General features: G+C 43.3%; 1 protein-coding gene across 2 annotated transcripts in view; it reads left to right on the top strand.

The window, feature by feature from the left end:
* The window catches only part of LOC109429575 (uncharacterized), a 174,633-nt gene extending 147,375 nt beyond the window's left edge, over nt 1-27,258 (top strand). Inside the window, exons 2-7 of one of the 2 annotated variants that reach the window (XM_029864069.2) lie at nt 17,175-17,300; nt 21,583-21,804; nt 21,879-22,358; nt 22,422-25,106; nt 25,169-25,306; nt 25,587-27,258. In XM_029864069.2, coding sequence (XP_029719929.2) covers nt 17,175-17,300; nt 21,583-21,804; nt 21,879-22,358; nt 22,422-25,106; nt 25,169-25,306; nt 25,587-26,665 — 4,730 coding nt within the window. In that variant the 3' untranslated portion in view covers nt 26,666-27,258. Of the gene's footprint in view, nt 1-17,174; nt 17,301-21,582; nt 21,805-21,878; nt 25,107-25,168; nt 25,307-25,586 lie in introns of both variants that reach the window. The other variant, XM_029864068.2, reaches the window with a different exon arrangement.
* Nucleotides 27,259-27,367: the final 109 nt, after the last annotated feature.

Raw genomic sequence — 27,367 nt, 5'->3', positions numbered from 1 at the left:
TCAGTTCATTTAATTTAGTTAATTAGTTACTAAATGAGGATAAATGGATTAACATTCGAAACCTTTAACCTAATCCTAAACCCAAAGGAACTCGATGACCGATATAGCGTCAACAAGTCCCCTAAAAGCCGTTTCTTACCACCCTGTACATACAAGCGTTCATCCTGACTGAACCGTCAAAATACACCGATTCCTTTTGCGAAACTGAACCGAAGCAAATTTAAAACAAACTGAACATGATCATCCTCTTCTGCGAGTGCACATTCTGTCGAGACTGACTAAATTTCTTCTGACAAACCCAAAAATCCCCTTGTAACAAATTAGGTTTACATATTCCTTTTTATCCAGCAGACCCAACCCAGCAAACAAAAATCCGACGAAAACCCACCGCACCGTTGAGTCATGATGAAGAGGAGAGACTCGAGCGAGCGTGAGATTATGCACTTTTGCGCGTCTTGCGTGGATGCGATACCGCAAAGGAACCGGTTAGCTCCCATCCTCGCCCGCCCGCAGACATTCGCGTTGGTTGGTGAGGCATTTATGGGACGACCCGGGAGAAAATGGGCAAAAATTCGCTGCATGTGGTCGCCGAGATTTGCAGTCTGGTATTATTGCTTCTGATGGAGGAATCCGCGCGGGGCTGGATTTTTGATGCTCTCTGTTGGTTGGTGCGGCCCGTTTCAATGTTGTGACGAGGCATTTAAAGTGCTCATCAATATAATATAAAATCAGGACAAATTGGTATGATTGGCAGTTCCTGATAGGTTAATTGTGTGCTTGAACTTGATTGGAATGCGTTTTAAAAACATTGAATTTTAATTTTGTTTTATTTAATTTGAACACTGAGAAGAAACAATTATTTTTCATTAAGAGCAAACGGGACGGTCGAGGAAATATTCACCATTGCTCTGTTGCTACTAAGATGGTAATCTCAGATTCTACTTCATATTTTGCAACAAAAACCTATCATTCTGTATGCTCACTTGCAGTGCATATGCTGATTGGTTTTCAGCATTTTCAATGCGATAGAACTCGAGATTACCATCTTCAACATCGCGAGGCAAATTGTAAGAAGAAGAGGCAAGATAGGAAAAATAACACGACGTCCCGTTTCACCTTAAATTAGTTTCTGCTCATGTATTGTTTTTTTTTGCAACCTTTGCTATTATTTAGCCCTGAATTTTCCCCTATAACCTCAGCCAAGTCGCGAGTGTTGTGTTTTTCCAAAGCTAACATACACACCCAGAAAAAATCATGTAATTTTAGGTGTCCTGAACCTGACATATACGAGCGTCTTCAAAGACACAAATTTAGAGGTGAAAACATGTAAATTTACGTCTTCCATTTCTATGAGAAATTAAGATATTTGTACCGGAAGTCGGAAACTCAAACGTTGAACGCATCCTTGAGCTAGCGCAATCTTATGTTGACCTATTCTCGCTAATTTAACAATTACAAATATGTTAGATTTTCTACATGAGAGTTTCAGAAGGGTGTAAGACGGGCTTCCGGGGGTTCGATGGAGCTTCCAAAAGGGTTTTTAGATGTGGTTCAGAGGCGTTTCAGGGAATTTTATCAGGTTTTCGAACGAATTTTCGTTGAATTGAAGGGACACCCCTGAAATCCTCTGCAACGCACTTGTTAGCCCTTGAAACCCATATAACATTTCTGGAACACTTCTGATACCTTCTGGAACTTCATGAAATGCCTCTGAACTCTTCTGAAAGCGCTTAAAACTCTTTAGAACGTCCTTAGCCCTTCTGAAACTCTGTGAGATCCTGTGTAACGACCTGAACCCCACGGAACACCCCTGGCACGATCTGGAACACCAATGAAACCCCTTGGAAATCCCTGGCCACCTCCTTAAATCCACAGGAACACCCCTGAAGCTCCTTGAAAATCCTTGGAACTTCTCTAAAACCCTCTGGGGCAACTTCCCTGATTTTCATTACCCAGAATTCCATTACCCCTAAGACCCACTACTCTGAGTTCCACTACCCCAATGACTAATTACTCCGAATGAAATATTTCGTAATTATATAGTTTCTATTTGATTTAATGAAGGTAAACCACATCGTTAGTCCTTAAGGCGAAACTAGAAGCATTTCCTCACTTTTTGGTTTTTGATTTTTTATTAAATAACGAAGCAATATTTTCAAAATCGGTTTGGTACACATGTAGAGAATGGATCAAGGTATCGTCTGATTTTTTTTGTGGTGGAACATGTTTTTGCAGAAACCATTTTTGAACAAAATTTCACAAAAAATGGGTTTCGCATTAATTATGGCTTTTAGAGAACCGAAACAGTTAGTGGAGAATAACCGCTTTATTGTGAGAACCGTTAGCCTGATGTACTTAGGCTCCTGGGATTCTTCGTAATCTCCGACTAATATAATAAACAGAACAGTCAATAGTAAAAAGAAGGGAAATTTCTATTGAGCTATTGATTTCAGATCATATGCCCGAAAAAAAAAATAAATAAAATGGTCATGTCATTATTCTATATAACTGTGCAACTTGAAAGAACAACCTATGATTAAAAGAAGGACAAAAATCGAAACCTCTTAAACTCCTTGAAACCCCCTGAAGAATCCCTGAATTCTCTTGGAACATTCTTGAACACCTCTGGCACCCATGGAACGCCACTGAAATCAGCTGCAACACCTCTGAAACACACTTGAAAATCATTGGAACTTTCCTAAAACCCTCTGAAAACTGTTTGAATCTTCTGGAACGCCAATGAAGTTCCTCGAAAGCCCTGGAATACCCCTGAAACCCCTTGAAATCCCTGAATCGGGCTTAAATCTTATGGAATGCCGCAGAAAATCTCCTTGAACACACTTGAAACACCGTGGAACACCCCTGAAACGCTTCTGAAAACCCTTGGAACACCCTTGGAACCCCGTGAAATACCCTTGACACCAAAGTGTAGAATTAGCATAAGTTTAAATACACGTTAATAAAAACAAAAAAAAATCCTTGACACCCCTGGAACGATATTGAAATCACCTAAAACGCCCCTGAAACTTATCTTCTTTTTTTTTTCTTTTTTTTTATAGAGTGACCCTCCGCTCTCCCCCATACCAAAAAGCTCCGTAGTGAGCTCCATAGTAGTGGACACTCTGTTCTCAGCCAACAGGCAACACAACAATTAAACTAACAGAACAACAATTATTTAAATGGCTGAGAATAATAAAAAATTTGACATCTAATAAGAGAACGAAATATCAAAAGAAAACATTAATGTGCTTCTAGTGGACTAAGCGTCCTTTTAAAGAAGCACGAATATAAATTATAAACTAAAGTTTTACTAATTCTAACATATCATATAATTAACAAACTATCTTTAAGTTATTTATGAGTTGTGGTATTTGATTTAACAAAAAACATTTAATTTTGAATTTGAAATGCTGACGAGCAGTTATCGTCTGTATATCTCTGGGTAGCTTATTAAATTCAGATGGCCCGACAAAAGTAAATCGTTTTTGACCGAAATTCGAATAGACACGAGGCCGTGGGAGATGATTAACTTGCCTAGTGTAGTGCAGCCGAGGTACCATATTAATCGACAAATTGTGAATGCATGCAGGGTTGTGTAACATATTGTGGATTAGGAGTAATGTTTGCTCTTCACACATGCCCTGTATTGGTAAGATTTTATGAGGAAAATCTGAGTATAACCGAACGGATGGAAACAGAAACGGTAAATTGTAAATTAATTTGATAGATCGATTTTGTAATACTTGTAATTTTTTCAGTTTTGATTTACAAGCTCTTCCCCATGCAATAACCAAATAGTTGAAATGAGAATGAATATGAGCGTAGTAGAACATAAGCAAAGCTCTTCGAGGAATAAAGCTACTAACTCTTCTCAATATTCCACACATCTTCGAAGCTTTTTGCTCAACTTCCTTAATATGTTGATCCCATGATAATGTACAATCAAGAACTATACCTAAATATTTAAAATAATCTACTCTCTCGATGACGTTAGTACCCATCAAAAAATCGGGAAGATTCGGAAGCACTTTCCTGGGGGATCGAAATATCATATATTTTGTTTTTTTTTTCAAGTTCAGTGAAAGTAAATTATCGGAAAAATATTCATAAAGAAATTGTAAATCACTACTCATGCTTGAAATAATCGATCTTGGATCAGCGTTGGGATAGAATAAAGCCGTATCGTCGGCAAATAACCTTGGAGTACCCACAAGACGAATTTTGCTAATGTCGTTTATGTAGATCAAAAACAATAACGGCCCAATGTTGCTTCCCTGAGGGACACCAATATTTATTTGCTTCATTGAACTGGTAACACCATCATATGCAACAAACTGAGTTCTATTATTTAAGTAGCTACTAATGATTCTGTTTGCAACACCTCTAATGCCATATTGCTCTAATTTTTGCAACAAAATACTATGATTTAAGGTGTCAAAAGCCTTCTTTAAATCTAAAAATAAGGCACCAACTTATTTCTTGGAATCAGTTTCTTCTAATATTTTATCAACTAGTTCTGTTATGGCAACTGTGGTGCTGCTCCCATTGCGAAAGCCATATTGCATACTATACTATACTTCCTAATCTTAAGCCCGTTGTACGCCACTGAAACATCCCGAAATGCCCCTGAAATGCCCTAGACCCTGAAGTCCTTTTGAGCACCAGGAACGCCCCAGAAACCACCTGAAACTCACCTGAAACACTAAAACGCCCCTGAAATTCTTGGAACGTGCCTGAAACACTCCTAGAGCACCCCTGATGACCTTTAAAAACCCCCAGAATGCCCCCGAAGCTTCTTGAAATCTCTTGAAACCCACTGGAACACTCTTGAAAACTTGTAATCTCCCTGAAATACTCTTGGAGCCCTTGGAACGCTTCCTAAATCCCCTTGGAACACCCCGGAAACCCCTTGATAACCCTTACAGTGCACCTGAAACCCCTTGGAAAACTTCTGAATCTCTTGGAAACTCTTGGGCGCCCCTGAAACTCCTGAAATCGAAAAAAAACAGTCTTGCCAACAGTGCAGGTAATGCCAGTGTTCAATAATAATTGAATCATGGGTGAATGGATAATGAAAGTGTAATGAAAAAAAGAATCAATTTTCAAAAGTGGTAAAGACATCCTCCCGGTTCCTGTAGATGTGGTGCGATCTTGATTGGTTTGCAAGGAATGCTTATTTCAGAACAGCCATATTTTAAATTTTATTTTATGAATTTATGTTTACTTCATCAGCCGTTTAAATTTAGACGGGCTTTGTGATCTAGTGGCTACCGCTTCTGATTCGTATGCAGAAGGTCCTGGGTTCCTGGCCCGTTCCCTTGCTCCTACTTTGTATCTTTCTATATACTACCTCCTCTCTATGTATACAACTCATGTATTGTCACATGTTCATAGCCATCGCTAGAACAGAAACGGATTGAAAAAGCCGTCTCCTTTCCTTTCAACATTCCTAGCACAGTGTCAATGTACCATATAACGCCTACGAGTTATGCAATCAAGCGAACTGTGCCGCATTATATTCAGGGTAATAAATACGCTAATGTATCATTTTTCTGGCATCCACGCACCAATGTGTGAACCCATTGCCAACCATATCCTACCAACACTCCGACATCCGCATGAATTTGTGCAGACGCAGAGGTACATTCGGTCTGCTGTGTATACAAACGATTGCAATCATCACTTGCTTCCCCTTTCCCACATCGACGTGCAACCTGACGTGGCAGGCGCCATTGTCGCTTAATAAAGAAAATCTCCAACGCTCCCTCACACACTGAAGATGCCTGCTTTATGTCCGGCAGATATCTCATTGATTACTTGTGTGAGTATAGCTGGTCTGGCGATACTTTTTTTTTTGTAAAATCCTTTTATTGCGTCTAACTTATAGATATATAAAATACATAGTTATCTAAACCTATATTGTTTTCTGGTGTTTCTATTATGTAACAAAAATATTTAGCCAGCTGTTTCATTATGCTACGTTTACAATTCCTATTCAGCTGTCTCAGAACGGGGTATATGAAGTCTTCTGGTTCGTACCTATTCAGACAAGGTGCTTCTACTAAAATTCTGCGCCTTTGATATCTCCAAATTTCACGTACACGTTGGCATCGAAAAATTTTATGAACAACTGTTTCGGGTTCTCCAGGGCAATCGTCACAGTTAGGATCATCAATCACGTTTCTTAGGAAAAGGAGTTCTTTATGTTTGATTTTTTTGTGCATAATGGTGTACCAGATAGATCGTTCCTGAGAAGTTAACCCACTGGAGTGAAGATTTCTGTACACTGTTCCCCAATTTCGTTGTTGCGCTGACATAAACCCTGGGTCAGGAAGCTGTGCTATGAGGTGTTGATATATACCTTGCGACGACAAGGCATCTTGAAGGTGGTCCGGTAGAGTTGCCAGTTGGTTGATAGCTACTGTGATGTGGTTGCACACCACCGGTATTGGGATGTTCCGATCTAGTAGAAAACTTCGAAGAAATGGAAGCTCATCTGTCAGGGACATTAGACGATTGGTAAGCAGCGCTGTAGCTTTTCTACACAATGTAAGTTCAGACCACCTCGGATTTTTGGTAAGATGAGGCTCGCAAATGCTATTCTTTGCAGAGGCTGTCCGTACCAAATAAATTTTCCGTACTCAGTTCGTATTTTGTTTATATACGTCTGAGTAATCGCTATGTTCGATGCCATGTACCATAGCTTGGAGCTTATGTACGCATTCAGCAAAATAACTTTCTGAATGATGTTCAATTTCCTAGGATTCTGGAACCAATTTCTAGTCTTGATGCCTTGTAGAACGTTTTCCCAGTTTTTCTTCCGGGCTTGCTGGACATTCTCGCCATACACAACTCCGAGGATATTGATGAAATTTTCTATGTTTAGCCATTCCGTTGCGCCTGTTAGGTTCACGTTGCCGATCATAATCGCAGCAGTTTTTCGTCTGTTTAGAATCGCCCCAGAGGTTGCACCAAAATGTTGAAAAATTTCAGTTACAGCCACAACCATTACTTCATTATCCATGAACATCGAGATATCATCTGCATACGCATTGAGAACTGCATTTGGAAAACTTCGTTTGATATTGTCCAGCAAGGGCTGCAGATAGATCACAAAGAGATACATGGATAATGGATCTCCCTGTCGTACCGATCTTTCAATCTTGAACTGTTGCGTAAGGCGCCCATTCACCAGAATTTTGGAGAAGGACTGGTTCCATATTGTTGACAGCAGTTCGACAAGTTGCGGGTTGGAATTCATTTTTGTCATGGTTTCTCTGAGAAACTGATGACTCACTCGATCGAATGCATGATCAAAGTCAAATGAGACTAACAATGAACTTCTGCGACGGTGTTTCAAACTACAAACTTCATCAAGTATTCGACTAGTGGCTTCAAATATAGTTTTGTTACCATTTGAACACTTTTGGTTGTTCGATAGAACTAGTGGAATCAAGCTGTGAAGCCGTTGCTTGATTATTCGAGCAATAAGTTTGTAGTCGTAATTCAGTAACGAAATGGGACGGTATCCATGGATAGTATTGTCCCGACCATTCTTTTTGATAAGCACAATAATACCGTCGTAGAAATCCCTGCTTGCGTGTCCTTGAAGAGCATCGTTCATGACATGTGTGAATTCGTCTTTTATGATTCGCCACGTTCTTTGGTAGAATTCCTTGGGTAGGCCGTCAGATCCTGGCGATTTCCGAGAAGCGCTGGTTTTCAATGCAGCAAAAATTTCATCTGTAGTAACGGGTTGCATGATGTTGTCGTTATCAGGATTTCCGGCTGGAATTGCCTTTGAGGGGTTGAAGCTTTCAGACGGCTCTCTTTCCTCAACTGCGTATAGTTCTCGAAAGTAGGTTTGTATTATTCCGCTAATCTGGTTCGGGTCCTCAACATCCTCGCCATTCATAGTCGAAAGAGAATTTATTGTTGTTTTAGCTCGCTTTCCGTATGCCTCCGCGACATGGAACAATGTGGTTGATTCCCCGGAGATGAATGTTTGATTGATCCTTCGAAAGTAGTCCGAAAAGGATCGTTGATGACGCAGCATTTGTGACTTGATTCTGTTGATGTTGGTAAGATGTTCAACATTCCCATAGTAGTTGTTATACGCATCTAGTAAACAACTACGATACAACTCAATTGTTTCCCGAAATTCTCTATGGATAATAGAGGACCGCCATTTCAGGAAAGAGATGACCTTGGGTTTGGCAAATCTAATCCACCAATCAATCCACGATCTGAAGTTGCCTCGCGAGCGTGCCCAGTATGCCCACTTTCTTGAAAATTCCTCCAATATCTCCGGATCGTTCAAAACATGTGGTTGAAGTCTCCATATACCTCGTCCAGGCGGCGTGCCAAGATTTGGTAAAACTAATCGAATGATATAGGCCTTGTGATCGGAGAAAGATGTGACGGAAAAGTTGCTAGTTCTCAAACCGCGGTTTAAGGAGTTGGAAATCAGAATTCGGTCTAGTCGGGATGCTGTGTTTGAACGTATATAGGAGAACTGGACCGCATTGCCATGCAAAACTTCCCAAGAATCAGACAAACGTGCCGCATTCATTAGCCGTTTGCACGTTGGACTAATGTTAGCGTTTCCGGTGGCATCCTTTGTAGCTACAACTGAATTGAAATCACCCCCTATGATAATTTGACTAGTTGCGTGCTGGAGATAATGGGCAACTGGAGTAGCATCCACGGGCGGTCATTGGTCAATCAAGCTCGAGCTCAAGCTTTATCAGCCGTTTGAATTTGGCGAGAATTACTTAAGGACAAACGTCTTGAAATCCCGCTTCAACAGCGCATCAGTTCTTCAAAGGCACAAATCTCAAGAAGCAAGCTTCACACAGCAGTGCATTTTATTATTCTGTTCTTGCTCACTTGTAAGAAGCTCAAAATAAGAAGATCAGGCGCGTTGTTTTTGTTTACGAAGAGATTTGTGCCCTCGAAATCATGATTAGGTGCTAAAGTCGGCCATTGTGGCGGCCATTTTGGGATTCTAACAAGTCTGTCCTTAAGTTTGATTTACAAAACGATTTTTAGAAACTGTTCAACCTTTGTGTTTAATAATTGGCGAGTTACTCGTGATACGAACGATCTTTGACGGTGTACAGTAGAACGGTGTGTGGTGGCGAAGTATGAACCATGAACTCACTATATTATACTACTGCGTATCCTGTAAAGTCGGAAGGATACAGTGTGCAGAGCATACTGTAGCAATGCCGGACAATAACACAGTTGGTAATCCTTGGGGTTCCCCCCATTAGCGTCCATTAGCGTGACCGAAGATAGAGTACATTGCATCGTACAATTGTTGACTATACTCTGTAGAACAAACAAATGCATCTATAGGGTTTACAAATAGCCAAAATATGTTAAGCACCAAACCCACGTTCGTTTGTATTGTTAAGTAATCAAGATTCAAGTGCATAGAATACAGGGTCGTTTGAAAACAAGTGTATGTAGTTATTTATGGACACCAAATTCTTTTTTTTTTTAATCTCAATGACAGTAAAAGTTTTGCGACATTCGACTTAATCCTCTTCAAAAGGCTACAAGCAGTCTTCAACTCCATCGCTTCCTGAACAAGCGAAAGTGATTCCTGCTCCCACTGACCAAGCCCACGCGAAATGATGTCAGATTACGTGCCTCACTTCTTTCCATCCCGATCGCAGTAAAGCAGAGAATTCGCAAGTTCACGTCGCACACGTCCTATTTTATGGTTTACCCACATCCACATGTCGCCTTTCACACTCCGTATCCACTCGACTTTATTGTTGAGTCTTTCACTTCATCTTTAACCATACAAAATGCCGGCATCGATACCGAGAGTGATGCGAATCGTATTTAAATAGCTAGTCAGTGGAATCTATGTGTACATACAGCCCATTCTACAATGTATATGTACACGAATGTTGCGACGACGACGGCCACTTCATTCACTTTCATGTCGAAGATCTTTTCATCGCCGCGCGCCGTAGCCAATAGGCAGATCAACCCCAGTCAGGTTTCTGAATAGGAACCCGCTGCTGTTGGTTGAGCTGAGCCACTTCCCTCGCAATCCATCATCTTCCATTCCGTGTTTCGTTCCGTTTGGCGCCTCCGGCTTATAGGGGGAGTCCCGCGAAGGTGTTTGTTTTCCTTTTCTTCCAGATTTCAAACACGGCTGCTGCGGGCGTAGAAGAGATCAGAAGGAAGAGTGGGTTTTCTTTTTTCTGCAATAAGTCAAGTTGAATTAGGATCGCGTTTCATCAATCAATCGCGCACGGCTGGGAACTGCGATCACGCGGACTGCTTTCGGCTCACTCCCGCATTTTAATTGATTTGCTTCGAGAACGGAACGAAGAATGGTTCAGAATGATGTTTGAGGTTGCCAATCAAAATCTGCTTTTCTGCTACCATCCAGATTTCCATCGCCGACATCATAGAGGCACTCCGTTGCTACTCTTTTTATTTCTCCATGCAAGCAAATCGAAGACTGAGGTAAGCCAACTTTTCAAATGGTGCTACTATTGATGGGATTATAATGATCATTTGACGATCTATTAGCACGCTTCAATCGATTCGTGACGCCAAGTAGATACACAATGATTGTTATACACAGCTACTCTACTGATGATTGATGCTCGGAACAGAGTAATTGAGAATTTGGATCGTGAGAGAATCAGGCAAAAGAGGAATTAAGGTAGGTACAAGCACACTCAAATGCAATGACACCTCATAAGGCTTTGCTTTAATAAAAGTTAAGTCAATAGTTGAGATTTCTTTTAAAGGAACAGGGGTCTGGAACCATTTGGGTCAATCGGTTCAAAATTGACTGAGTTATAGCACCAAGTGCCCAAAATAGGTGCTCCTGCCCATATGGTTCCAGACCCTACTTGTTAATGTTTGTCGAATTATTTTAGAATTTGAACCCTCTTCTCCTTTTCTTGGCGTAACTTCCCCACGGGAACAATGCCTGTTTCTCAGCTTAGGGTCTTATGGAGTTTCAGAGAATTTTCGGCGGGTTTCAGAGGCGTTACGGCGACGTTTTCAGGGTTTTCGGAAAGTTTCAGGTGAGTTACATGGTGGTTTTAGGCAGGAGATTGTGGAGGCATTTCAGGAAGCTTCAGACAATTTTTGTGGGCTTTAGAGGCGTTACAGGTGCGTTTTCGGTGGTGTAGAAAAGTCTCAGGTGCGTTGCATAGAATCCGTGAGAGATTTAGGGGGTTGTCGGCGACATCAGGAAGCTTCAGAGGATTTCAAGAGACTCCATCACAAAAACCTTTGAAACCACTTGAAACGCCTTTGAAATGCCTTGATTGAAACGCCTCTGAAATCTCCATAATCCAATTGAAATGGGGTTTCAGGGGCATTTAAAACGGAATTAAGGGAATTCAAGGGCGTTTCAATGAGCCTATGTAAGTTACAGGGGCGTTTCAAGGCATTTTTGGGGTGTTTCAAGGGGTTTTGTTAAGAGGTATCTGAAAATCCTCTAAAACTGTATGAAACGCCTTTCAAATCCGCCTGAAACCCCCGCGGACCCCACGTAATTCACCTGAGACCGCCCGAAAGCTCCAAAAACGCCTACGTAACGACTCTAAAACTCGTCAAAAATAATCAGAAATCCCACAAAATCCCCTCAGATTCCATGTAACGCATCAGAAACCCCCGAAGCACCTAAAACGTCCATGAACTCCACGCCTCCTAAACTCGCAAAAAAAATAATCTGAAATTTCCTGAAATGCCCTGAAAACCCCGTCAGCCTTATGTAACGCACCTGAGACACTCCGGAACCCCCGATAGCGCCTGCGTAATGCCTTTGGAACCCATCGCAAAATCTCCGAAACTCCCTGAATTGCCTCCGAAATCCCCTTGAAACCACCTCTGAAACCCGTCGAAAGTCCTCTGATATTTCCTGAAATGATCCTGGAAACGCCCCTAAGACCTGCTCCAAATATCAATAACCCCAGCGTGACCTCCAGGTGCTCCCCTGAAACCCCTTTGGATCTCCTGAAACGCCTCTAAGACCGCGTTTTAGGCCCCTGCGACCCCCTAAAAGCCCCTAGAACCCCCTAAAATGACCTTTACCTCAAGGTATCCCCAGAAACCCCCTGAATCCGTCGAAACACCCGTGATACCCATTCCAACCCTTTGAGTCCCCCTTCAAATGCCCCTAAGACCTTCTGGTGCGCTGTGGTTCCCCATGGAATGCCCCAGAAATGGCCCTGAGACCCGTCAGAACTCCCCTAGATCTCTCTAAGGCCATCTGAAGCACTCCTGAGACCTCCCTGAATCCCTGATGCCCCTGAGGGGACGCTACACACTTAGAAAAATTCATGTAAATTTGCGTCACTTTGGATGCACATATAAAAGCGGCACATATGACGTAAATTTGAACGCCCAAATGACGTAATTTTCCGTCACATCAAACTGGATTTTTCGTCATATGAAACGTAATGACTCACGATTCCCAAATTGTTTACGTCACCTTGAACTCAATTTTACAAGAATGACGTATAATTAAATCAAAAGACCTGTAAATTTACGTCATTAAACTGTTTACGTTCTGTACAGTAAATTTACGTCACGAGTAATTTTGATTTTTTCGTAGTGTGTAAAAATGCCTTAAACGCTCCTGAGATCTCCTGGTACCTCCTTGAAGCACTCCTGTTATCTCCTGGTACCCCGCTGAAACCCCTTTTAATCCCCTGCAATCAACCTTTGCTCGTCCCTATAAACGCCCTCTAGCCGCCGTTGCTATAGTTACCGTCAATATTACATTTTTTTATACACAATATTGCAGGGCATAAAAAAGACGCATAAACTGAAATTTCATAGAAATAACCTGCATAAAAGAGGTTGTAGTATTTAGAACAGCATTTAAACTATTTCAAATTGGATGACATATATTATATGGTGAATCATTTTTTTATGATGAATGATCAATGATTGATTAAGAAAATTTCTTATGATTATGATTAGGCTGACACAAATTTCGATTTTCTCTAATGTCACCCCCCCCTCGGAAAATTTTGGCCGGAATTCAACATTTTGAGGGGGGACACAAAAAATTATACAAAAATTTAAAAATTTTGAACTGAAATTAGAGTTGTCGAGAAAATTTCTTAACAAATTCGATGAGTTTTACAATTTTGCCTAATTGTTTGGGTATTTGTTCAACAAATACATTTATTATTTATTATCCACCCCCTTGATGAGTCAACGAGTAAAGTGACAAAAGAAGAAAATGAGATTTGTTCCGGCCTTACTGATTAATGATTAAATTGCGAAAGCAACGTGATTAAGATTAATGATTAATGATTAAACGATATTTTTTTTGTGATTATGATTGATGATTTTTGATTAATCTTAATCATTAATCATTAATCATGATTAAATTTATGATTAATCATTTACGCTCTGGTCTCCGGATTGGCGATCCATAGCCTTAACCACTGCCTAGTGGGCCTCCTTTTGATTTACACGCGTGCCGCTGTCCGATCACTTTTGCACATTTTGAACGCCTTGCCACGCCCAAACCTGAGAGAACGAAAACATTTTGTACTTGGTATACGTAGACTAGTACACTAGTACGTAAAATTCAGCTTACTTACCTTTACCGGTCAGGCTAAGGCCGGGGTGGCCTCTGCTGTACATAGTAGCCGCCTCCATTCCACTCGGTCCATGGCTGTTTGTCTTCAGTTCCGCACTCTGCGTAGGGTCCGCAGATCGTCCTCCACTTGGTCGACCCACCTAGCTCGCTGCGCTCCACGTCTTCTTGTACCGGTCGGATAACTCTCGAGAACCATTTTAGTCGGGTTGCTATCCGACATCCTGATGACGTGACCCGCCCACCGTAGCCTCCCAATTTTCGCGGTATGGACGATGGTTGGTTCTCCCAGCAGCTGATGCAGCTCGTGGTTCATTCGCCTTCTCCAAGTCCCGTCTTCCATCTGCACTCCGCCGTAGATGGTATGCAACACCTTCCGTTCGAAAACTCTAAGGGCACGTTGGTCCTCTGCACGTAGGGTCCATGTTTCGTGCCCGTAGAGGACGTCCGGTCTAATCAACGTTTTGTAGATGGTTAACTTCGTGTTACGGCGAACTTTATTCGATCGTAGAGTTCTGCGGAGTCCAAAGTAGGCACGATTTCCTGCCACAATGCGCCTCTGAATTTCTCTGCTGGTGTCGTTGTCGTCGGTCACCAGTGAGCCCAAGTACACGAATTCTTCAACCGCCTCGATTTCATCACCGTCGATATGAATTCGGGGGGGGGGCGGGCGCGGTGATTCCTCCCTGGAGCCCTTTGCCATCATGTACTTTGTCTTCGACACATTAATGACTAATCCGATTCGCCTGGCTTCGCTCTTTAGTCGGATGTACGTTTCCGCCATCGTCTCAAATTTACGAGCAATAATATCAATATCATCGGCGAAACCAAGCAGCTGAACGGACTTCGTGAAAATCGTCCCACTCGTGTTTATCCCCGCTCTTCTTATTACACCCTCCAAAGCAATGTTGAACAGCAAGCACGAAAGACCATCACCTTGCCGTAACCCTCTGCGAGATTCGAAGGGACTCGAGAGTGTCCCTGATACTCGAACTACGCACATCACTCGATCCATCGTCGCCTTGATCAACCGTATCAGTTTATCCGGGAATCCGTATTCGTGCATAACCTGCCATAGCTGTTCTCGATCGATTGTATCATACGCCGATTTGAAATCGATGAACAAGTGATGTGTGGGCACGTTGTATTCGCGGCATTTCTGCAACACCTGGCGGATGGCGAACCTCTGGTCCGTTGTAGCGCGTTCACCCATAAATCCAGCCTGATATTGCCCCACGAACTCTGTTGCAATCGGTGATAGACGGCGGCATAAAATTTGGGAGAGTATCTTGTAGGCAGCGCTCAGTAGTGTGATCGCGCGGTAGTTCCCGCAATCCAACTTGTCGCCCTTTTTGTAGATGGGACACACGATACCTTCCATCCATTCCTCCGGTAATACTTCCTCCTCCCAAATCTTGGTAATGACCCAGTGTAGTGCTCTCACCAGTGCTTCTCCACCGTATTTTAGAAGCTCGCTTGGTAGTTGATCTACTCCAGCGGCTTTGTTGTTTTTCAACCGGCCAACCTCCTCCTCAATCTCTTGAAGGTCAGGGGCCGGAAGTCTTTCGTCCTGTGTACATACTCCTAGATCTGTTACCACGCCACCTTTGGTACTTGCAACTTCGCCATTGAGGTGCTCATCGTAATGCTGCCGCCACCTCTCGACCACCTCACGCTCGCTCGTGAGAATATTCCCGTGATTATCTCGGCACATGTCGGCTTGTGGCACAAAGCCTCTGCGCGAGCAGTTCAGCTTCTCGTAGAACTTTCGTGTGTCCTTAGCGCGGTACAGTTCTTCCATCGCTTCGCGATCTCGTTCTTCCTGCTGGCACTTCTTCATCCGGAAGACTGAGTTCTGCCTGTTCCGCGCCTATTTGTAACGTGCCTCATTCGCTCTCGTACGGTGTTGCAGCATTCTCGCCCATGCTGCATTCTTCTCGTTTTTCAACTGTTCACATTCGCCGTCGTACCAGTCGTTTCTGTGATTCGGAGTCGCGAAGCCTAGTGCTGTAGCCGAGGTACTACCTATGGCGGATCGGATGTCCCTCCAGCCATCTTCAAGTGTAGCTGCGCCAAGCTGCTCTTCCGTTGGTAGGGCCACTGCTAACGTAAAATTCAACATATGAGTAGTTCCGTGTCAAAAATTGAGCTCAATCCATCAACGCAAACCAAAGTTACAGCATCTCAAACTTGTCCATTTTGTATGAAAATCGGCGTTTGCCCGATCAATTATGCACCACAGTGTAGCTAAGGTAAGCCAGGCACGAAAGACCATCTCCTTGCCGTAACCCTCTGTGAGAATCGAAGGGACTCGAGAGTGTCCCTGATACTCGAACTACGCACATCACTCGATCCATCGTCGCCTTGGTCAACCGTATCAGTTTATCCGAGAATTAGTATTCGTGTATAATCTACCATAGCTGGTCTCGATCGATTGTATAATAATGCCGATTTAAAATCGATGAACAAGTGATGTGTGGCTACGTTGTATTCGCGGCATTTCTGCAACACCTGGCGAATGGCGAACATCTGGTCCGTTGCAGCGCGTTCAGTGAATCCAGTCTGATATGGCCCCACGAACTCTCAAGCAATCGGTGATAGGCGGTGCTTATCGTAATGCCTTGTCTGGCAATACTTTTTAGTTACCCGATCTTCCATATGGTTGGTCGTAGCCCGGTCAGTTCAGCAATGAGGTAAAGAATGACTTGCTGGGAAGAAACTGAAGACCTCAATGGGATACATTGAATACTTTCTGATCCGCCTTTTTCAGCCTAATAATAATAAAGGTGATGTAAACATCAAATTTAGTTGATGCTAGAAGGCGTGGAAAGTGCAGATGGCATACTGAGTCGCTCTAGTGCAACACGTTCAACATCATTTTTTCTCATTCCTCGTATGCCTACTGTTAAAAATCTTAATACGTGACGATCGTTGTACTTTATCATGCATTATTCTTATCTATGACGAATCACTTGGCAGATAAAATGATGGAAGGAAGCTCTCTCCTAAGATGAATCTTCTTCATACAAGTACCGACGGAACAGAGGTTGTGAACCCTTGGTACAAGTGGTGGGCACTCATGATTTAGTGCCCCTATGACCAGCGTGATTGTTCCATTGCTCCGTGTAAAGTACCTACCTTCCGAACGAACTATGTCAGTGGGTCAGAAATGACAGCCTGTAATAGGGGTCCAATATTTATGACGAACCTACACATCTTACCTGCGGTCGTTGATCGTGATCGTTGTCTTTTTTCAATATGCTTTTCTTGTCACTGTCCTATCTATGTACGAGCCATCCATCCATCCATTCATCCATCCACTCATTGAGTCGGAACGATTGATCGCTTTTTTCCTGCCGTAATCGGCGTGTCGTGCGACAATGAATTATACGTCACGTCTAAGAAAATAAGCCCCCTCAAGGGGGCATTCTTGACCCTTCGCGCGCAGAGCCGCAATTTCATTGCGCCGTGTGCCAATTATGAAGACCCACGAATTCAAAATCATATTCGATTGATTGTTTATTACCACTTGTTAAACTGATTGCGGTCGTTTTGTTTTATTGTCTTTTTGCAGAAACCAACAGTTGCTACTACAACGGGACCCACTTCATGGAGGGGTCGATAGTTCCCACGAAGGAACCGTGTCTGATGTGCAAGTGCCAGAGCAAAACGCTAATCTGCGCGCTCAAAGTGTGCCCGGGTAAGTAGTGTCGATGTGGTCGGGGTTGCCTATCGGTAGGCGCTTTCGGCGGCGACTAGGGTAAGTGGCATGTGGGCAACACACACTAAACGCATGGGAATTATCGGCAGACTTTAGGGTACACTGTACACTGGAAGTGAGAAAGTTTGTAATAACTACTTGGGGACTGTTCATAAACCACGTAGACCAAAATTTGACCATCTTAGACCCCCTCCCACCTCGTAAGACTTTTGCCCATACAAAAATTTTAAAAACTTTGGTTAGCACCCCCCCCCCCTCCCCCCAAAAAGTCTACGTGGTTTATGAACGGCCCCTAGGAGTATAAGGCTCCAGATCTATTTACATGCGTAACCGGCAATTTAGGGTGATTGAGATAATTTGGTCAGACCGTTACGCGTATATAATTTGGACATTTCCATTTGATTTTGCCGTAAATGTCCAAAATATATACGCGTAACGGTCTGTCCAAAATACCTGAATTCCCCTATACAGAGTAGAAATTCTCTACATAATGTAGGATTACTAATACAGAGGTTGTGAGTATAGTGCCCTAATGCCCAAAAACCAAAGATGTACCCATGATCTAAACTGTACTGTAGGTATAATGAAGTCTATGGACATTTCAGACGTCTCAACAACTCTTTGAAGTAAAGTCTTTTAGACCTACAAGCGTAATAGATCATCAATCAAATATTAATGAGTTTCAAATGAACCCGTATAGATTCGTAGAACAAATCTTCGGAAATTACCTTAAAACTCTTCTTAAAGTTTATTTATATCCACCTCTTGGATTTCCTATTGGAGTAACTTTGGTGCTTCTCTCAAAACTCTTCTAAGAAATCGTGTTGAAATTTCTCTAGAATTTCCCATTAAGATTTCTCGTGGTGTTTTCTTGAGAACTCTTCTAAGAGTTTTCTTTGCAACTTTGCAACACTTGAAGTTTCGCTTGGAAATTCTGGTGGAGTTCCCATTGGAACTATTCATAGCGTTAAAAATGGAACTCCCTTTAAGTTTCCATTGTAACTTCTCTTCTAGTTTTTCTTTGAACTTTTATTTGAATTTGTCTTGGAACTGTTCTTAAAATCCCTGTGATATTCGCCTTAGAGTTGACCTTGGAACTTCTCTTGGAAGGCTACTAAGAACCTCTCTTCGAGTACTCCCTGAAATTGTTCTTAGAGATTTTCTTGGAACATCTCCTGGAGTTGGTCTTGCTGTTTCTTTTGAACTTACCCCTCGAATTTCACTTGGAATTCTTCTTGGAACTTATCTTCTGGCTCCTCTCCAAACTCTTGTCGGAGTTCTTCTTGGAATCCATATTAAAGCTCACCTTGAAACTCCCCATGGAGTTATCTTAGAAAATTTTCTTGGAGTTGCCATTGAAACTCGTCTTGGAATTGCCCATGGCACACCCCTTGAAAATTCTCTTGCAGTCCCTCTTCGAGTATCCATTGAAACTTCTCTTGGCCAGGCCATGAAGCTTCCATTTGAGTTGCCCATGGAGTTCCTATAGGATCTCCTTTTGGAACTCTTCTTAAAGTTCCACTTGAAATTTCTTGAAAGTTTACTTTGAAAGTTGCCATCTTCTCTTGAAGTTTGAAGTTGCCATTGGATCTTCTCTTCAAGATTCTCGGAAATTCTTTTCGATTGTCTCTTGGAACTTCTCTTGGATATCTCCCTGGAACTGCATTTGGAGTTTTCTTTCATTCTTAACCGCTTAACCCTATATTTATACAGCTCGCTTTATTGTCCATTAGGGCAATACGTGAGCGAATGCAACTGACAGCTGCACTCACACGTTGTACAGCGCCTAAATGTATGCTATTATACTATAGCGAGCTGGTTGCCTTGTGCTGCTTTTATTTTCACTCTGTCCATGATAGAAGGATAAGCATGATGATGTTGATGTGTGGCTATTGCACCATTTCCAGTCCGATTGAGGAGCCATCATGAGTATCCTATCCGTTTGAGCTATGGGCACAGAAGAGGGCCAGTGCCAGCTGATCTAGGCAAGCATGAATTACTGACAAAAAAAAAGGCAAGTGCCGTTGCTGGAAATCGAACCCATGACAATCCGCTTATAAAGCGAACGCGTAACGGCGTGGCCACTGCAACACGGGACCCGGCAATGTCTTTAGAGTTGAAATTGTATCTTCGTTTTTGAGTGCCCTCGGAACTCCTTCTGGAATTGACTTTTGAACTCCTCTTAAAGTTGTCATTGGAACCCCTCTTGAAGGTCCAAATACCCCTTGAATTACTTTTAGAGATCTAATTTGGATCTACTCTAGGAGTTGCCCTTAGAACTTCCTTTGGTGAAGACCTTGGAACTTTTCTTAGAGTTCTTTTTGAAATGCCTCTCAAAATTCTCCATAGAACTGCTCTTGGAGTTGACTTTGAAACTTCTCTTGGAGTTGCCCTCAGAACTTATCTTGGAATTTTTCTTGCAACTTTTGTTCTGGTTTCTCTTGAAACTCTTTTTTTTTGGAACTCTTAGATATTAAAGTTTCCTTGAAGCTTCTTTTACGAACTCCTTTTAAAGTTCCCTTTAAACTCCTCTTGGAGTTGACTTGAAAAAATCTCTTGGAGTTAACATTGCAACTCCTCTTGAAATTTCTCTTGGAGCTCTTCTTCGAGTACCCCGTGAAACTTCTCTTGGAGATCTTCTTGGAATCTGTTCTGTTGGAGTTCCTCTATGAAGTTCCATAAGGTTCTCTTGGAACTCCTCTCGGTGATGAGATCTCTTAGGAACTCCCTTTGGAGTTGACATTGGAATTTTTCTTGGAGTTACCCTTGGAACTTCTTTTGGAGTTGACCTGGGAGTTTCTCTTAGAATTTACTTCAGAACATCTCTTGGAATCACCATTGTAACTCCTCTTGAAGTTGCCCTTGGAACTCCACTTGAAGGTCCAAGTATTTCTTGGAAAACCTTTTGGAAATTCTATTGGAAATCCCCTTGGAGTTGCAAATGGAACTTTTCTTGGAGTTCATCTTTGAGCTCCTCTCAAAGTTCCCCGTGGAACTGCTCTTGGAGTTAACTTTGAAACATCTCTTGGAGTTGCCATAGAAACTCCTCTTGGAGTTGATCTTGAAACTTCTCTTGAAAATTCTCTTAAAATTTCCTTTCTGGTGCCCCTTGAACTCCTCATTTCCCTTTGAATTTGACCTTGAAACTTTTTTTTGTGTTACGCTTGGAAATTTTCTTGGTGTTCCATTTGGAACTCCTCTTAAAGTTTTCTTTGGTACTCCTCTTGGAGTTGCCATTTGAACTCTTCTTGAAGTTGCACTTGAAACTTCTCTTGAAGGCCCTCTTGGAACTGCTCCTGGAGATGTCCTTGGAACTTCTCTATGGGTTCCTCTTGGAACTCCTTTTAAATTTCCCTTTAGAACTGCTCCAGGAGTTGTCATTGGAACTCCTCTGGAAGTTCCTCTTAGAACTCGTATTGAAGGTCCTCTTGGAACTACGAGTACCCCTTGGAAGATCCTCTTGCAGATCTCCTCAGAACTCCACTTGAAGTTGGCTTCCCTAGGATTTACGCTTGAAGCTTCTTTTCAAACTACTTTTAAAGTTCCGCTTACAACTCCTCTTGGAGTTGACTTAGAAAACTTTCTGTGAGTTGTTTTCGGAACTCCTCTACAATTACTTCTAGGAACTCCTCTTGGAGATCTCCTCCGCGCTTTCTTCGGAGTAGACTTAGCAACTTCTTTTAATATCGCTTATGGAACTCTTCTTGGAATTATCCGAAGACTACTTCATCAAGAAGACATGCAACTCTGATATTTTCCCATACTAACGGCAAGCGTCACCGACGGCATTGCCACCTGTTGAGTTAAGGTGGTACCTTTGTATAAAAATGTAAGAGTGTATTGGTGCGAGTATGAAGATTTACACACACTATCATAAAATGTTCCATCTTCATCTGTGGTGGCGCTGGTAATAGTTACTCCCGATCTTCGACAGTGCTGCAAGTCTTTTTGATAAAGTGGTCTTCGAGTTATCCTTGTTACTCCTCATGGAACTTCGAATACATTTGGAGCTCCTTTTGGAGATCTCCTTTGAACTTCTCTTGAAGTTCTCCTGCCAAAAATGTGTCAATCTCATTTCTTCATCCTGCACTGCTTGACGATTCTCGCGTATTCCATTGTTATGAATCGATTCATTGGTTAACCCTGTAGATCTTAAAGTTTGCAATCCAAGTTGTATTTGGATGATCTAGATCATCCGCTGCCAGCATGATGGAGTTCACGATTTCTATTCCAATTGGCTAACTATTGTTCCCAATTTCAGAACAACCCATTCCACCACCACGTGGTTGCATCTTGGTGCACAAGAGCGGTGCCTGCTGTCCCTATCTGCAGTGTTCCAAACTTCATCTAACGTCCAAAAACAGCGGTGATCGTAAGAAAATTCACTTCCTGGACTACTACGAGAAGGAAGCCGAAGAGCGACTTTCCAATCCCAATTCCTACCTCCGTAGGTCTGACGATGAAGACGTGGAGGAAACCGGAGGTACCGTATTAGTTGGGTCGGGCTGGGAATGTCGCCTACTGTAATTACTCCTATTTTGTTTGACTTTCTTTCAGCGTGCATCGTCAACGGAACCGTGTACAAATCTGGTTCAGCAATGACATCGTCCTCGCTGTGCTCCTACTGCTACTGTATCAACGGGCGGCAGAAGTGTGTCAAACCCAAATGTGCCTTGCCGAATCCTCGTTGTGCGCCGATTTTCATAGATTCGGCGTGCTGTCCCATTCGGTATGACTGTACCGGGAAGATACCTGTGAAGGAGGTTGTATCTACAGAATCGCCCAATCAAATCAGAAGAATCAACAATCGTCACTATCTGCGAACGGTCGAGCGTAAGGGTTTCAAGAGCACTGGATGTTCGGTTGATGGGAAGTTATATCCTGAAGGAGAAAGGATAAGCAGTCCGGATCCTTGTCAGGTTTGCTTCTGCATCAGAGGAGAACAGAAGTGTACCCCGAAGAAGTGTGCTCCGGCCATCAAGGGTTGTACGCCACGTGTTCCACGAGGAGAATGCTGTGCAGTGCGGTACGATTGTAGTAAGTTAAAGGCCGGATCTCGAGTATTCCGTGGTTCTGTTGATAACTCTACGCTCGTTTCAGAAATCGGTGACCAGAAGCGACAGAGCTCACGAAAGATTGAAGAGGAAGAAGAGTCGTTCGATTTCTTTTCCATCCTGTTTGGGCCAGATCCGGATGAGCCGAAACCAGAGGCGAAAAATGCAACAGAACTGATAGTTACCGAGGCACCACCAGTGAGCTCAACATCTGAGAAGAGTTTCTTCGACTTCCTGAAAGCAGGTCTGGAGTTCATCGACAGCAACGCTGATGATCTGTTGGAAACAACTCCGGCCTCAACTGCACCAGAGATTAGTTCCACTACGGAGAGCATAACTGAAGTACACACAGTACGAGTTGAGATAGTTCGAGAGCCTCAAACGGTTTACATCGAGAAACCCGACTTCAACTTCCCGGTGAGAGTGACCTCTCCACCGATTCGGCGAGTTAGCACTACACTTAAACCCGCACCAACTACTACCAAGACACAGACAACTACAAGTACGACAACTCCCTCAACCACAACTGTATCATCGACCTCCACGACTACGACTGCACCGTCTACTACAGCTATACCCACTACAACAACTTTACCATCTACTACTACGAGAATGGTACCCACTACTACTACGAGAACTGTACCATCTACTACTGCGAGAACGGTACCATCTACTACTACAAGAACTGTACCATCTACTACTGCGAGAACTGAACCATCTACTACTACAGCGAGAACGACCACAACCACAACTACGGAAACTCCATCAACTACAACAACTAAAACAACTGTAACGACAACGAAGACTCCATCAACGACTCCGACAACAACTCCACTTCCGACCACTACAACGACAACGCAGGTACCATCTACAACTACATCTTCAAGTACAGTCACAACGACAGTTCTTCCCATATTGGAAACAACTACGCTTCCCCTCCAACAGAAAGTTAACCTTACGATTCCGCTAGATATCGATCTAACCAAAGCGGAGCCAGAATTTCAGGACTTAGAGTCAGATTCCCTCCTCAAGGAAAATCCAACTGACGTGTCGAATTCCCTCACGGATCTTGAATCATCTGAAGAATATGGTGATGACGACATTGATAGCGCGGAGACATCAACGGCCAAGAGCGTGGAAACGGAAACCATCTCTTCGACAACTGAAAGCGCGGAACGATCTTCTTCGGAAGAATCGGTAGTGACGGAAAGCACCACAACGAACGCCCCAATCGACGTCGTTATCAAAATAGACGATTCGGTCACCAGTTCAGCCGTGGAGTCTATCATCAGTTCCCTGAATGCGAAAATCGAGAAGGTCGAACCGATTCCTGCGACTACAACGATTGCCACTAAACGACCGAACAACAAGTTCGTTGGGTTTGAGGTAGAGAAGATTCCTACCACGGTGCTTCCTGCGGTGGTTGTTTCCACAACGGTGCCGTCTTCAACCGAAGAAGTGTCGACGGAACGAAGTGAGGTCACGACGGAAGGAACTTCCCAAGAATCAACAACATCTGGTGCAGTAAATGATGAGACGGATTCAAGTGATGAGTCGACGGTGGATTACAAGGGCGATGAAATGCTGGTTGAAGATATGTTGACGACTGAGTCGTCCAATGAGGGAACCACGACCGAACAAAGTGAAGAAGACGATGTGGGAACTACAGTGGGTTCTTTTGAAGTAACATCTACCGTAGCGCCGACCACTTTTATTGATGATGATAAGATGGAGTTCAAGAGTGAGAGTGAAACCGACCTTCCGATTACGGAACATGATGTCCAAACCACGACAGAAGTATCAGTGACTACGACAACTCAGAAGATCAAGACGCCTTCTCAGAAGAACACAACTAAGCCCCTTGTAACGAAGGAGAACAATCTGCTGTCAGTATTACTAACAGAACTCTCCAACATTTTCGATTCAACGAGAAATGAATCCAAACAGAATACCAAAAACAAAACGGAATACCGGCCTGTAACTCCAAAACCAATTCCGATCGGCGAGTTCCATCGTCCCAGCAGTATACCGTCGATCCTCGAATCTGACATCGACCTAGACTACAGTGAACCTACTCTTCCACCCAGTCTACCAAACCTCAAAATCATCCCCTTCCTGCCGGCTGACGCGGTTAAGAAAAACGAGGCTCCAATTCCACTTGCCGCTCCATACGACTTCTACAAACCCAATCCAACCAACTACCCAATCATCACCGAAAGCTACGAGCCGTACGGTGTGCCTCACGATCATGAAATCCACCCCGGAATGCCATTCAAACCTCCGAAATACGACTACAGCTACGATCAGTCGTTGAGCAGCTACCCGGCCCTAACGGAAGGCTACGACCTGGACGGCAAGAGTAACCACTACAACACGAAGATCATCCGGGACAAGTACGACACCATTGCCGACACGGACTACGAGTACGATACGGATGCGCTGGCCAAGTACGAACTGCACGCCAAGAAGGAACACTTCAAGAACGAGCTGAAGAAGTTCATCCCCACGAAGTACGAGGTGCCGCAGGAGGGGACGTACGTTCCCGTGTACGACAAGTACGGCGTTGGCTATCCGGAGAAGAACGTGTACTATCCAAATCACAAGGAAAAATACGAACCGGTTGTTTATAACGCGAAAATGGACGTTGTTAGTACGGAGCATCCGCTGTTCCGGATGGAAGAGAAATCGGTTGCCGGCAGCAGTGGATTCTCGCCACCGACGAAAACTGAAGGTATGTTGGAGGAGTTTGAAAGATTTCCCGATGTGTAATCGTTCCTGTATGATTGCTTTCAGGTGGATTCCTTCCAAAGGATCACATCAAGGAGGACTTCTACTATGAACCGTACGTGACAACTGCGTTCCCGACTGATAAGACGACCGAAGAGTACGCTGCGAAGATAGCAATCAACACCACTGCTTCCACATTTGGAGGTAAGTCCACATATTTGGTAGCGTAATCCCTGGGATAATTTTTCCCTACGGGATCCAGATCTTTCAATTCAGAATTTCCTTCCTGACGCAGTTTTGTGTCACGCATCATTGAGTGTTGCATAAAATCACCGCATATCCTTTAGATCCATGCTTTTTCTGAGCTTCAGCAGTGGTATTGAGCTGGGTATCAACTTCTAGCATTCGGCCTCTCAACAACACATTGTAGTCTTTCAAATACGTACATCTAACTTGTCGTTTCCTTCCATTTTTCTCTATTCAGCGACCATCGCTAACCCATTCATAGACGTCATCCGACCGGAGCCGGCACCACCGTTGATGAGCCTCATCGAGGATAAAGAAAAGCTCTTCTCCGTGTACCACTCGGTTGCCAAAAACAACCATTCCTCGTTGGATGACCTGCTAGATACGGATACCGTTGACGATAGTGCCGAGTACGACAAGCAAATCATCTCGATCACGACGGATGCAAACTATCTGTCGACGATGGGAAATTCGGTTGAGGAAGTTGACATGGTATCGAGTATCGAGGGTGCTTCGGCGCTTCCGCTGCGTGGTGGTATGGACTACACGGTGGTACCGGTTGAAATGGAAACAACTCAGATGGTGAGAAATTCCACGGAACCGGAACCGAATGGTATGTTCAGTCTGGAGAATGTATTGAACTACCTATTCAGGGAAGAGGAGCCTTACCAAGATAATGGAGTCAGGAATACTACGTCCACGACACCAGCGTTGATCGATGGAGTTCCTCCGTTCAAGACTATTCCGGCGCATCTGGGAAGCGTTTACAGTCCTCCAACGAGTATCGAGGGATCTCTTGGAGAGGTGCAGCATCACGAGGAAGACGATGAACAACATGACGGTACGGTAACGCTCAAGATCGAAGACGGCCAGAACGGAACCAAGGATCTGTATCGGCCCTCGCTGATGGATCTCCCGTTCCTGAATCCGAACTTCCACTCCCCAAGTGGCAGCGGAACGCAGGACGGCGCCGAACTGAAGAACGACATCGATCGGTACGGGTTCGATCCGGACGTGGAACACTACCAGGTGATATCGGATGGACCTCCGAACACGATACCCAACTCGGAGACCTACGTGGTCAATCCGGTGGACATCAACAAGCTGAAGCAGCATCACTCCGAGGGCACGGCGGAGATCACCATGAAGTCGAAGGTGTACAGCCTGAAGGATACGGTTGGGATCCTGAAGCTAGCGGGGTGTAATATCTACGGACGAATGTACAGGGTCGGTAGGATAATCTCCGAGCTGTCCGGACCGTGTCTGGAGTGTAAATGTACCGAAGTGGGAGTGCACTGTACGCCACTGAACTGCTGAATGATCGAATGTTAGCGAGAGTATATGTTGCGGTGTGAGCATGTGTGAGTGTGTTCCTGTGATTATCGTGATATTATGGTAGTGTATTAAGTAATTCCGCCAATCTCAACGAATGTAGATCATCGATAGGAGATTCGAATTGTCTGAAACCGAGCGAATGTGACACAATAACCGTACTTAGTTTATGATAATACTATAATGTAGCTTTCGTAAGTGTTAGGATAAGAAATTATTGACGAGGTGGTTCGTTTTGAATCAAGACATTATAGTACATTAGGGTGGGGCATTGTTGTATCAAAAAGGAAATAACCACGATGGCCTACCCTAATCCTGTGTAGTAAACGGAGATAATAGCAAGATTTTGAACATTTAACTGTCGCAGTTTTATTCGATTTGCTCATTTATGCCCAATCGAACGAGATTGAAATCATTTCCGTCGAAAAAACAAACGCCATGTAAATTTATACTTTGCAAAATCAAAATTAGGGAATGGATCAAGTAGTATAACAATCAAGACAGTGTCTCAAAACTCTTACATAAACCATAAAAAGCTCCTGAAAGCTGTTCTCATCCAGCAGTGACTCTGGAATAGAGAACAAGCTTCCTTACGGGTGCTACACAAACTAATCAATTCCGAGTTCGCATCAATTAAGGGATACTTTCTTTTTAAGATTTTTAGCCTGCTTAAGTCTAAGTTATAAC

Source organism: Aedes albopictus, chromosome 2, assembly GCF_035046485.1.
Source record: "Aedes albopictus strain Foshan chromosome 2, AalbF5, whole genome shotgun sequence".
NCBI classification, from domain to species: domain Eukaryota; kingdom Metazoa; phylum Arthropoda; class Insecta; order Diptera; family Culicidae; genus Aedes; species Aedes albopictus.
This window is presented reverse-complemented; position numbering and strand designations above follow the sequence as displayed.